The 12167-nt window shown below is 49.9% G+C and overlaps 1 protein-coding gene across 6 annotated transcripts in view; it reads left to right on the forward strand.

Annotated features, from left to right (window-relative positions):
• The first annotated feature begins 263 nt into the window (after positions 1-263).
• The window catches only part of NPR3 (natriuretic peptide receptor 3), a 58386-nt gene continuing 46482 nt past the window's right edge, over positions 264-12167 (forward strand). For 3 of the 6 annotated variants that reach the window (XR_005883525.1, XM_040977443.1, XM_040977444.1), the window contains exons 1-2: positions 736-2034; positions 10242-10364. Coding sequence is in view for 5 of the 6 variants with exons in the window: in XM_040977443.1 (XP_040833377.1) it covers positions 1278-2034; positions 10242-10364 (880 nt within the window). In the remaining variant the exon portion in view is untranslated. Of the gene's footprint in view, positions 373-578; positions 600-735; positions 2035-10241; positions 10365-12167 lie in introns of those variants that run through there. The other 3 variants (XM_040977445.1, XM_040977446.1, XM_040977447.1) reach the window with 2 other exon arrangements.

Raw genomic sequence — 12167 nt, forward strand, 5'->3', positions numbered from 1 at the left:
TGCCGGAGGACGCCCGGGGGATGCGTTTCAAGCTGTGTGACACCTCTAGAAGCCGAACTGTTCTCTTGCCTGCGGGAGCAACAAGTTTCGCTTTCAGACTCTCCACACCGGTGGAAACTCCGCGCGAGGGGGACCCGGGACCCCGATACTCGCTGCGACTCCACCGCGAACCCGCGCGGCCTGAGAGGGAGGGGGTCGGAGCGGGGCAGGGGCACACGGGAGATCGGGAGACGTGCGCGCCAGCTCCACATACCAGGTTTGCAATGGAGCCGTCTGCGCCCGGACCTTGGTCCTGGTTCCCTGACCTTGCGCCGGGCACCAGGGGAGGTCAGGTGCCGGCCTGTATTTCGTGCATCCGGTGCAAGAAAAAAGGTGAGAGCGGGAACCTACTGATTTGCTTTTTCTTTGTAACTTAAAGAACCATTTCTGGAAACACCTCGTCTTCCAACCCTGTTGTTTTGTGTGCGTGTGTGCACTGCTGTGCTTTCAAACACTTTTGCTTTCCTTTCCCGGGAGAGGTGGCGATCGCCTAAGCGCGCGGCGCAGCTGGGCATTGGCGTCTTTAAGGCCGAAGGCAGAGGCGGGCCAGAGAGAAGTGGGTGTCCGCGACCCGGGAGAGCCGGGCAGGGAAGGGGTGCGGGGAGGAGCCCTGATGTAAGAATGTTAATGAGAGGCTCCCCCAGCCCAGCCCCCACCTCCGTCACCCGCATCCACCCCACCCGCTGGAAACACAAGCCCGGCCCGGGCGCGCCATGTGTGGTAACGCGCGCCGCCGCTGCCACGCTATTTAAACGCGGGCTGCGCATCCAGGAACCGGCGCGAATCAATGAGATCAAACGCGAGGGAGATGCACCGTCTATTACAAACACTCGGACAAGTCTAACTTTTTTTTTTCTCTTTGACAAATGCGCTTCCAAAGGCAACCTTAGCAACGCCCAAATAAGGAGCCACCTCTAAGCAAAATAGTATATATATCCAGGAAGGGCGAAAATATATGTTTATAATAAGTGTATGTGTATATTACAGACGCACAGGTTTTGACACTCGGTGAACTTTTTCTATTTTTTTTTTCTTAAAACAACAACAACAACCAACCGTGACACTGCAGAGGACTCTTCCTCTCTGTCTTTTGGCGCGTTTGTGAAGGGGTCTTCGGTTTCCTTGGAGCGCCCAGGGAGGCGCAGGGACCTCGGAGAGAAGAGTGGGGAGGACAGAGGGAGGTGGGTGGGGGGCCGAGGACCAGTCGGCGCGGAGGGCCAGCACTTTCTGGTCGCACGATGCCGTCGCTGCTGGCGTTCACTTTCTCCGTGTGCGCCCTGTTCGGCTGGGCGTCGCTGGCCGGAGGCGCGGGTGGCGGCGGCGGCGGGGGCCCGGGCCCGGGCGGCGGGCGCCGGGAGCGAGAGGCGCTGGCGCCGCAGAAGATCGAGGTGCTGGTGCTTTTGCCCCGGGACGACTCGTACTTGTTCTCGCTGGCTCGGGTGCGGCCGGCCATCGAGTACGCGCTGCGCACGGTGGAGGGCAACAGCACCGGCAGGCGCCTTCTGCCGCCCGGCACTCGCTTCCAGGTGGCCTACGAAGACTCAGACTGCGGCAACCGCGCGCTCTTCACCCTGGTGGACCGCGTGGCGGCGGCGCGCGGCGCCAAGCCCGACCTCATCCTGGGGCCAGTGTGCGAGTACGCGGCGGCTCCGGTGGCCCGGCTTGCGTCGCACTGGGACCTGCCCATGCTGTCGGCCGGAGCCCTGGCCGCCGGCTTCCAACACAAGGACTCCGAATACTCGCACCTCACGCGCGTGGCACCAGCCTACGCCAAGATGGGCGAAATGATGCTAGCTCTATTCCGCCATCACCACTGGAACCGCGCCGCGCTGGTTTACAGCGATGACAAGTTGGAGCGGAACTGCTACTTCGCTCTCGAGGGCGTCCACGAGGTCTTCCAGGAGGAGGGCTTGCACACGTCCTCCTACAACTTCGACGAGACCAGAGATCTGGATGTGGACGACATCGTGCGCTACATTCAGGCCAGCGAACGAGGTGAGCAGGAGCGAGTCTCGGGCCGTCGGCCCTAACCCAGCTGGCTCTCCCCACGCACTGGCCCACTCCTCTGAGGACTCTAGGAAGCCCCTCGGTGGCGCTGAGGATTAGGGAAGGAGGACTGAGTTTAGGTGTGCGCTTTCTGGTCGAGCGGACCTCCGCGGGTCGTTGCGCGCGGTGGAAGGGTCCCCGGGAAAGGAACAGGACCCCTGCTTGCCAGGATCCAACAGGTGCTGTCGAACCACCTGGGTTCCACCCCCTTGGTCTTTCCGGGTTCGCTGGCCAGTGGGGGCGCACTTTCGGTGCTAGCTGCCAGAAGAATTTGCCCAGTCTTCGGCTGGGCGTGCGCGCCCTTTGAGCGCAGAAGCGGCGACCGCCGTGCAGCTCTGCGCTCGCTGCTCGGCTAGTCCCGGTGCCCGGGTTTCCCTGGCTGGTCTTTCCACAGACTCAGGTTTCTTTTAAAGGCTCATTGTATCACCCTTACAATGCCTCCCCTAGTCCCTTCCACGCCCTTATAATTGAGTTTCTGTGATTTGCACCAAAAAGCCCTGTCTATGTCTGGACTCCGGAGGCACTCTTTTGCTCTGGGGGCCTCCACCTCCCCAAAGCGTTTGGCCTCTCGGTTTTCCAAGTGCCAGGAGCTAGGCTTGACTAGGCCATGGGCGCTGCATGTTCCTCCTTTCCCTTGGGCCCCCTTGCTCCCACCAAGGTGTCTCTGCAGACCTCCAGGGGGTTGGAATAATAACAAAACTGCACGGAAAGCTCAAGGTTGGGGAATGGTGGTTATGGCTACGGGGCTGGGCAGTGCCCTGTGCAGCCAATTTGTCTGCAGGGGAGCCTCGGGGCTGCCTCGGGGCAGTCGCCTCCTGGCATCAGGGCTGGGCGCCCGGGGCGGGGAGGGGAGGGCACTGTGCGCAATCCCACCTCAGCTCCTGGTTGAGGTGGGGCCCCGGCAGAACTGCCAGCGATCCCGTTGCCACTAGCAAAACTGAGCCAGGCAAAGGGCTCGGCCACAGCTCGGCACTGTTGGGTACTTGGAGCGCTGCCCTGGGCTAGGAGCCTCCCAACAGGTGAAGAGGGCGGGGAAGCCAGAGAGAGTAGGGTTGCTACCAACTCCTCTTCCCAGTTTGGTCACCTCCAAACGCACCCTGTGGAGGTGTAGACAGTGGGGATACGTGGCCAGGGTTGGAGCGTACCCCCAGGCTGGTAGTGTCCAATCCCTGTCGGCCAAGCGGGCGGGGCGCGGGCTTCGCTGATTACGAAACAGGGCGATTACGCGCTGTGGCCTCACTACACCGGCAGGAACAGGGACATGTCCACGTCACCTCAGTCCCAGTCAGTCTGTCCTTTGGCTGCCAGGACTAGCTGCCTTCAAGTAGGCTGTTTTCACCGACTGGCTGGGCTGGAGTTGGAGAACAGGCTGGGGTTGAGGGCGCGTCATCCCTTCAATGAAATCTGCGTGTATGAACACAGTGCCTTAGGTCCCGAGAGCGGTCACCACAGCGCACATCGCCTGGGGCGCTACGCAGAATGGGTTTGTCTGACCAAGTGAGGGTTGATCGGGGCTACCGGGGCCCTCGTTCTTACAGCGGTGACCGAGGTCAGGGAGCAGTGTCTTGTGAGCTTGGGGACTGGTGCACCTGGCTTCAGAGAACTTGGGTCGAATCCTGCTGCAGATTCATTCTTTTTTTCTTTTTAATCTCCAAAGCCTCATATGTGTTCCAAAGTTGGTGTGTGTGTATGTGTGTTTCCCTCCCAAGGTTGAATTTAGTAGTGGAAGCTACCTCTGAAGTGTGCATTTTAGAGGTGGTAGGGTTATAGTTTTTTATTCCTATTTTAAGATGTCTCTCCACATATCCTGATAGAGCTTAGAAATGTGGGGCAATAGCTTCTCCTCTGGGTTTCTTTGACACCCCTCCCTTCACTCCTGAAATTCTTTGCTCTCAGGACAGACAGCTGTTGGATGACAGAACTCCTTCAGGGGACATCTGCAGTGTGTGTGTTCAATAAGAGTTGAGGATACAGGCTCAGTGCCATCCTGGTGCTCAACCCCTCAGCTTTGGAGTGCTGGGAGGACTAAAGGACACCCACAGCATGCACCAAAAATGTGCAAGGCACTTACCAAGTGCTGAGTCAACTTGAGGCTTTATTGTAGCTGTTCTTATTTCATAGGTATGAGGCTGAGCTGTGGAAGGAGCCTGGGCCAGAGGCAGGTGTGTCTGGGCCTGTGGTTTCCCTGCAGCAGCTTGTGGCCTGTACCAGGCGCTGGCTTTCTCTGAGCCCAGGTCGGATGAGAATGGGGCATCTTCTGATTGCACTGCCTTAGAGGGAATACCAGCAAAGTCGAGAAGAGCTCCTTTCCATACACACTTCTTGGACAGAATGGTTTTAGCAGTGTTTTGGGCTTAAGTTCATCTTTAAAGTCAAGTCACAGATATTTGAGTGTCTTTTTAAAAAAGATTTATTTTATTTTTATTCCCAAGTCAGATATACAGGGAGGAGGAGAGAAAGAGAGAACAATCTTCAGTCTCCTGATTCACTCCCTAAGTGGCTGCCATGGCTGGAGCTGAGCCAATCCGAAGCCAGGAGCCGGGAGCCTTTTCCAGGTCTCCCACATGGGTGCAGGTCCCAAGGCTTTGGGCCGTCCTTGGCTGCTTTCCCAGGCTGTAGCACAGATCCCCCAAAGAGAGTAGAGCTCTGTGGGCTGTAACCACAGCTCTGCAGATGAAATCCATTGCTCTTGGTTAGAGCATCTTTGGAAAAAATGGATTTTTCTTTTTAGTTACCCAACTACATAAAGTTACATTATACAAGTCTTAGTAGAGAAAGCAGCTTCCCATCTCTTGTACCTCACTTTGTAACTTTAAGAGGTTTATGTGAAAGTCAGAGTTAGAGAGAATGAATCTTGCATTTGTTGGTTCATTCCCTAGCTGATCACAGCATCCAGGGCTGGCTCAGACCAAAGCCAGGAGTTTTATCAGGGGCTCTCCCATGGGTGACAGGGGGCCCAAACACTTGGCCCATCTTCTGCTGCCTTTCCTAGGCCATTAACAGGGAGGTGAATTGGAAGTGTAGATGCCAGGGCATGAACTGGCACTTCATATGGGATGACAGTATTACAGGTGCAGGAGTCAGATGGGGAATGTGCACACATCCTTTTTACTATTGATAGAACTGATTGAACATGGATTTGCATCTATTGCTAAAGGGGTTTTCTAGCTACTACTTCCCCCACAAATTAGGCAGGAATAGTCACTAAGTCACAGAGAGTGCAGCTCACTGGCAAGTCCTCTCTTACAGTGAAGGTCCCTTTCCATGTGACACAGTGGCTGGTAAAAACTTTGCTCTCTGCAATCAGGCATGCCTCAAAGAGGAAGGCAGACAAGCCTGAGTCCAGTAGGCCCAGTTAGTTCCTCCAGGCTCACCATTTGGACAGTTCATTCCTTTTCCTTTTTTTGGGGTTTAGGGGAAGGAGATGGAAGTTATATATTTTGAGAGAGATATGGGCTGTTAACTCACTAGCCATTGCTCCAGTGGGACACCTGAGGCTGAGGGCATGATAGTCCCTTGACCCGGTTTATCACCTGGGATGCTGTTGGTTTTCTGAGTTGACTTCTGTGGCCATTCCTCTGCTCTTGTACCTGCCCTTCCTAGAGTGACTGTGAGAGTGTGTTGCCATAGTGACAGGTCCTTTCCAGAAGGTGCTGTGGGAACCAGGTGGTGGGGCTGGACCAAAAGCTCACTAGGTCCACAGCAAGGAGCAGGATGAAGATAAGCTTACCAGACATGTAACATCACTGCCCTGCCTCTTCAGTTTAATAAAAATTAATTTTTAGCAATCCTAAATAGAACAGAACACAGAGGGGCCTCCCAGATCTGCAGGGATGTAGTTTGTAGGACTAGTGCATGTCCTCTCTTTTCATCTGTGGATCTTGCTGACTCTTGGCAGGTGTGGGCATCCTGCGTAGGCCACGTGTGTTCCAGACCTGTCTCCAAAGCTTTCATGGCAGCTGTGTTTACCTTAACTATTATGTCACCTTAATTATTATGAGGAGGTCTTCAAAACGTACATGGACAATGTTCTCTATGAAAAACTCTGGGTGGATTTCAATATTTCTTATATCTAAATAAAATTATTGAAAAAAATCTGAACTTTTTGAAGTACTTGATGTGTAAACAGAAAACTGATGGAATGGGAGTAAGAGGGAAAATCTGTTTCAACAAAAGCTGTTTTAATTCTTTGATAGATTGTCTAAAGGCCAGTTACTAAAAAATACCCAGTGTTCAATTAGGCATGAATGAGATGGCCAGGATAGGCTGGGGAGCGCCATGAAAATTAGGGTTCTGCTCTCTGTCTTGCCCATATCCTGAAAGTACTTGCTTCAGTCTGAACTGAAACTGCATGATAACGTGCCTTGTGGGTATTTTTTTTTTTTTCTGAGAGTGCCCTGTGCATGAACTTGGAAATCAGAGTTAAACCACATTTTCAATACAAAATGGACAGAATCTAAAACACCAGTAGTCTATTCAGGTAACGCATGCTACTCTGTCCCTCTGGCTAAGTAGCTGCCAACATTTTTCCATCAAACAGCCCAGTGGTGATGATGATGATGGGGGCAGGGCGAGAGAAGAGACAGGCTGGAAATGAACAAGTAGAAGAGCCGTCATGGCTGGGGTTGGACAGGACCCAGCTGGCACTTGGGGAAGCTTGTGCCATGTGGCTCTAGGACATAGTTTGTTCTGTCCCAGACCTGGTCCATCTTTCAGCTGTGGGCTTAGCCTCCCCATAGCCCAGGGCCCTGAACCCCTGATCTTACAGCTTACTGCCCGGTCTATGATTTCACCCCCACCATTACCCTGCTGATTGACTCCCCAGTTAGCATGTCCACTTACAGAGCTTCCTGACGCAAACCTGCTTGTCACTGACTTCAAGTAACCTCTAGTTCAAGTGACCTAGACATGTCTTGAGTTAGTTCACTGGGAATCTGCCCCTCCATGATATGTCTACTTTCTCTCTATGTGCTCAAGGAAGAAGATTCTGGGTCTTGGGAATGAGACCCAGACCATGCACTTGGCTCAGTTCATCCAAAAATGGATAGAGCTGCCTGGGGGGCAGCCGACCTGAGCTCTTTGGGACCAACACCTTGGAGAGGCCTACTTTCCCTGCTGGTTTAGCCTCAGCTGCTTGTTGGCTGCTCTGTCCCATGCTTTGGGCCCCTTTCTCACCCAAGATGCTGGAATCAAATCAGTGCTAAAACAAAAGTCAAGATCATCATACATGGATGTTCCTTTGAAAGCTTCTTTACTGAGGCCTTTTCAAATTTGGTTATCTATCATAATTCTAGTAGTGGATTTCCAGGCACAAAGGACACCCTCTCCCGTGGTTACAGTCCTTGAGGGGCTTCACATTGTTTTGAAAGCTGGTCCTCCTTTGTACCTGGCACAAGGAGCCCTTTTGTCACGGGAAATGTCAGAGTTGTGATGGGACACTGAGTTTAAGCTAAAGGTCAACACCAGCTGATCCATCCCTGCAGGTTGCCAAGGCCATATTAACACAGCGTGCAGTTTGTTCTACGCCTTTCAGCACCTGTGCTCTTACAAAGAACATGCACACCTCAGAGGGCTGGCATTCATCATGATAATGTGGATAGAGTGCCCAGGGCTGGGCAAGCTTTGCCTCCGCCCACTCCGCGGGGTGCATGTGTGGCGGCCAAGCACGGTCTGGTCTTTGGGCCTGGGGACCATCTGCTGCGAACAGATTCCCTGGATACTGGCCAGGCCCCCAACTTCGCGGCGCCCCTGCAGCTTTTATGGGTCAGGCCAAAAATCTTCTGGAATTGCTTAAAGCCCTTATATCTGAAGTGTAGGCATGAGCCGAGAGAACGTGGGGGAGGGACCTGGAATCTGCGTGAGGATTTCCTGTGCCTATGGAGACAAGCGGAGGACGTCTTCTTCAAGTGCAGGCAGCACAAAGCCATGGCACTCACTGCAACTTGTTTGCCAGAGCAATATTTTCTCTCGGATTCTGTGTTTGCTTTTCCAGGAAAATGCTATTTTTTGTGCTATTAAGTAGCGAGACCAGGTGGCCCTTTTCACTGTCTTACATTGGTCTAATCTAATGATTTGATGAATTAAAAAAATTTAAAAATCATTTCATTTTATTGAAAATGATGTGAATACATTTGAAACATCTCTGTACAACCTCCATTCCTGGATTTTCATCAATTGTCAATAATTTGCTGCATTTGCTTTTTCATTCCAAATCTCTCCCTGTTCTTTTTCTTTCTCTCCCCACCCCCACTTGCTAATATGCATACATATGCATAAATATTCAGTCTTCAAAAAGCTCATGGAAAACACATTATGAAAGAACTGTACATGGATTTACATTTCTTGCAGTAAAACACACTTCTCTTTTAGTTCTATTTTTCCATTAGCTTTTGGATATACTCTCATAGTCACCCAGAGAATTCTATCTTTTCACGAACTGTTTGAGAGTAAAGACAAAATTATGTTTAAAAAAGCCTTGATTTGAAAGCTAGAGTGAGAGGGAGAGACAGAGAAGAAGGAAGAGAAATCTTCTACCCACTGATCCCCTCCTCAAACAGTTGGGGTTAGGCCAGGCCAAGGTCAGGAGCCAGGCGCTCCATGTGGATCTCCTCCATCATCAGCAGGGCCTGAGTACTTGGGCCATTATTTGCTGCCTCCCAGGTGTCTTAGCAGGAAGCTGGATCAGAAGTGCAAAGTAGCCAGGACTCTAGCTGGCACTCGGGTTTAACCTGCAGAGCCAGGACCCTACTTCCTTCTCCTTAGTGCTTGAAAGAGCCAGGCTGTTCACTGTCGTAACAACAGCGTTCAGTATGAAGGACACGAGTTTCCACACAAATCATTCCATGTTCTAGTTCACAGACCTTAGGCAAATTTCACTAGTTGTGTCAGAGTGACCTTTAAAATAAAGCTTTGACTTACTTGTGTTTTTAAGGCCCAGAATCCACTCCAGTATCACCTATTGCTTGTAACATTCTGCTTCTCTAAGTTGCTTTCTCCCCAGAACCTTCCTCAATGCATCTTTGTCATGTAGTTCAACTGCTCTGCAGGTGCTCTCAGGCTGGGTTTGCACGAGATGAGATGTGGGCTGCCTTTATTTATGCCTCCTGTCCTCTTCGCGTTGCAGCAGGAGGCCTTTGTTGTTGGGTGTCTGTGTTGATCTCTGTCACCTGGTGCTTGTTTGCCTAGTTCTAGCAGAACTACTGTTTTCTTCCCCCCTTGTCAGTCCTGCCATATCTGTTGGTTTCCTTTCCAATGCTTTCAGTTATTTACAATCGATTATGTTAAATATATTGTATGGAATGTTCCAGAAGGAAATAATTCATACTTTTTTTGGTTACTTTTATGACAGTACACTGTTATAAGGATCCCATTTTATCACTCACTACTCTTGTTGCTCCTCTCTTACTGAGCCTAACTTTTTAAAAAAAATTTTAGTTTTTTCTATATAATTGAGAGGGATGTATGACCATGTGGGACTCTGATTAGGGTTGGAAAGGTCAGGTATGGAGGAAGATGGGTGGGACAAATGCTTTAATTTTCTTCTCCTGTGTCTACAGGGGAGGAGGGGCAGGAGGCTACTCCTTGCTGTCACACTGCATTAGCACCCCAGAATGGGGGACGGTCATTTGGTAATCCCTTATTGACCCCGATGTGTGGAAGAGTGTTCTGAGGGTGTTATTTGAATGATTTTGAAAGTTCTGAGAAGTTGTTGATTTCATTGCTCCATGGCTGAGAAAATCTTTCCAAGATCTGTTGGTTAACCAAGTTTATCCTAGTGCATCCACAGACCCAGGAACATGCTGCTAGCTTGACCAGGAACATTGTCCAACCTGTTCTGCTTTTCATCCTCTGATGAGGCAGTTGATGTCCCCTACTGACCTAGTTGAGCTGGTCGTCATGCCCCTGTGTGCATCTGAGCATGCCGATCGCTGCACAGGCATCAGCAGTGGTGAAGGCCCAGTCACGATACACACACTCCAAGCAGTGAGCCTGAATTTTATCACTGTCTGCGTAAGGTTTTGGTGCTATTCATGTTTTTTTTTTTTTTCAGGCATTTGTTAGGGGTCCTGGGACGCATCGCTTGAGAGGCTATAGCCCATGTCCTGGGTGAGCTGTGTCGTGCAGTGTCTCATGAGTGTCCTCTGTTCCTCCTCCAGTGGTAATCATGTGTGCGAGTGGTGACACGATCCGGAGCATCATGCTGGCAGCTCACAGACATGGCATGACGGGTGGAGACTACGCCTTCTTCAACATCGAGCTCTTCAACAGCTCTTCCTACGGTAACTCTGCTAAGGGCTTACCTGTCTGCTGCAGAGGTGTCAGAGAGGGGCTCCAAGGAAGGTGCAGAAACTGCAGCTTTTCCCCTTCTGTGAATGTGATTGTGGAAATTTGGGATTCTGCACGTTGGCACAGCTTCAGATAATTTCTCAGGTTTTTCTTTCTGAGACTTCAGTGAGAGTGAGAGAGAGAGAGAGAGAGTGAGAGAGAGAAACCACAAATGCCTGTGAAGTTAAGGAATGCAGCCAGGGGTGGGCATGGACCCATGTGGCCATAAATCCAGACCTCCACGATCCTGGCCCAGTGCTATGACGATTGCAAGTGGCTGCCGTCATCATGGACTATTGAGATAATTTTAGTGTGATGTGGGCCACATTCTTATTGGAACAGGGTATAACACAAAATAGCAGAACATGTCCATATATGTTGTGGTTAGCACATAGGGGTCTTCTAAAAGTTAATAGAAAATGTGTATTATGAAAAATTATGCTTGGATTTTGAGTTTTGAAGTACTCATTATGTGCTGTTTCATGGAATGTTGATTTTAGACACAATTGCCCCCCCCTTTCTTTTATTAATTACATTGCATTATGTGACACAGTTTCATAGGTTCTGGGATTCCCCAAACCCCTCCCCATACCCTTCCCCCCATGGTGGATTCCTCCACCTTGTTGCAGTATTACAGTGCAAATTCAGTCAAGATTCTTTCATTACAAGCAAATACCAAGCATTGAGTCCAGCATCTTATTGTCCAGATAAATTCAATGATTTCTTGGGGAGACCATCTCTGGTCTGAAGGCAGAGCTGGCAGAATATCATCCCAATCAATGAAATTCCCAATATAACACCAACAACAATTTACAACATTATGGAATTAATTGACATGGTATTGAGTAACCAATATGTTAAAAAATGTAAGTTCTTAACTATATCCTGTGACTACTTCATTGACATTTCAATTTTAGTTCATATACACTTGGCTTCTATACACCTTAAAATGGCTATAGGGTACTATTCAGTTGTCTTGTGTCTATTTTCATTTTAGTATTTAGCAGTTTATAGTGTTGAAGCATAATTTTACTGAACTTGGCAGATTTTAGGATAGTCTAAACCGGCTTATAACTCTAACAAGGCATATGAATTGACCCTTAATTTACTCTAGGGTTAGGTCCCAATTAAACTATTGGAAAGTGGAAAAATCATAAATCAAAACTACAGTACATCAGAACTGTGCGTATAAATGCATTTATGGATGTTGCACATGCATTGGCCCTGGATATCAATGTAAAATACTATTAATGTGAATTGAGGTGAAAATCTTTCACCTTCCAGCCCCCTTCTTTTCTGCATTATTGTGTCTTAAACCTTTCCTCTAGAAAATCAGGAACAGCAAGATTCAGACTGGGAACCATTGAACTCTTTCTGTTGTGTCTGGGGAAGTTTGCAAGAGTCACATGATGGAGATGGTTTAAGGAGGCTAAAACGTGTGAGTGTGGCCAGGGCTTTCCCTGCAGTGAACGGAGTGGAGCTACCGAATGTCACATCAAGTTCTGCATGCAGCTGCTGCAAGCTGAGAAGCTACAGGGCAGGGTCAGTGTGCCTATCGCAAGGGGCATATTTATCCTGAACTCCACTTCCCCGTCCTTGCTGCTTAGACCCGCTTTGACCGGATCTGAACCTTAAAACATACACCCCGGTTTCCTGTCCTGATACGCTGGCTTGCTCAAGCAGTAGCTCATTGTGTGTATATAGATAATAAAACACACTTCTTGTGGGGATAAAGAGAAGTTGATGAAACAAAAGTA

This window comes from Ochotona curzoniae, unplaced genomic scaffold (assembly GCF_017591425.1).
Source record: "Ochotona curzoniae isolate NIBS_2020 unplaced genomic scaffold, NIBS_Ocur_1.0 contig_2754, whole genome shotgun sequence".
Classification (NCBI taxonomy): domain Eukaryota; kingdom Metazoa; phylum Chordata; class Mammalia; order Lagomorpha; family Ochotonidae; genus Ochotona; species Ochotona curzoniae.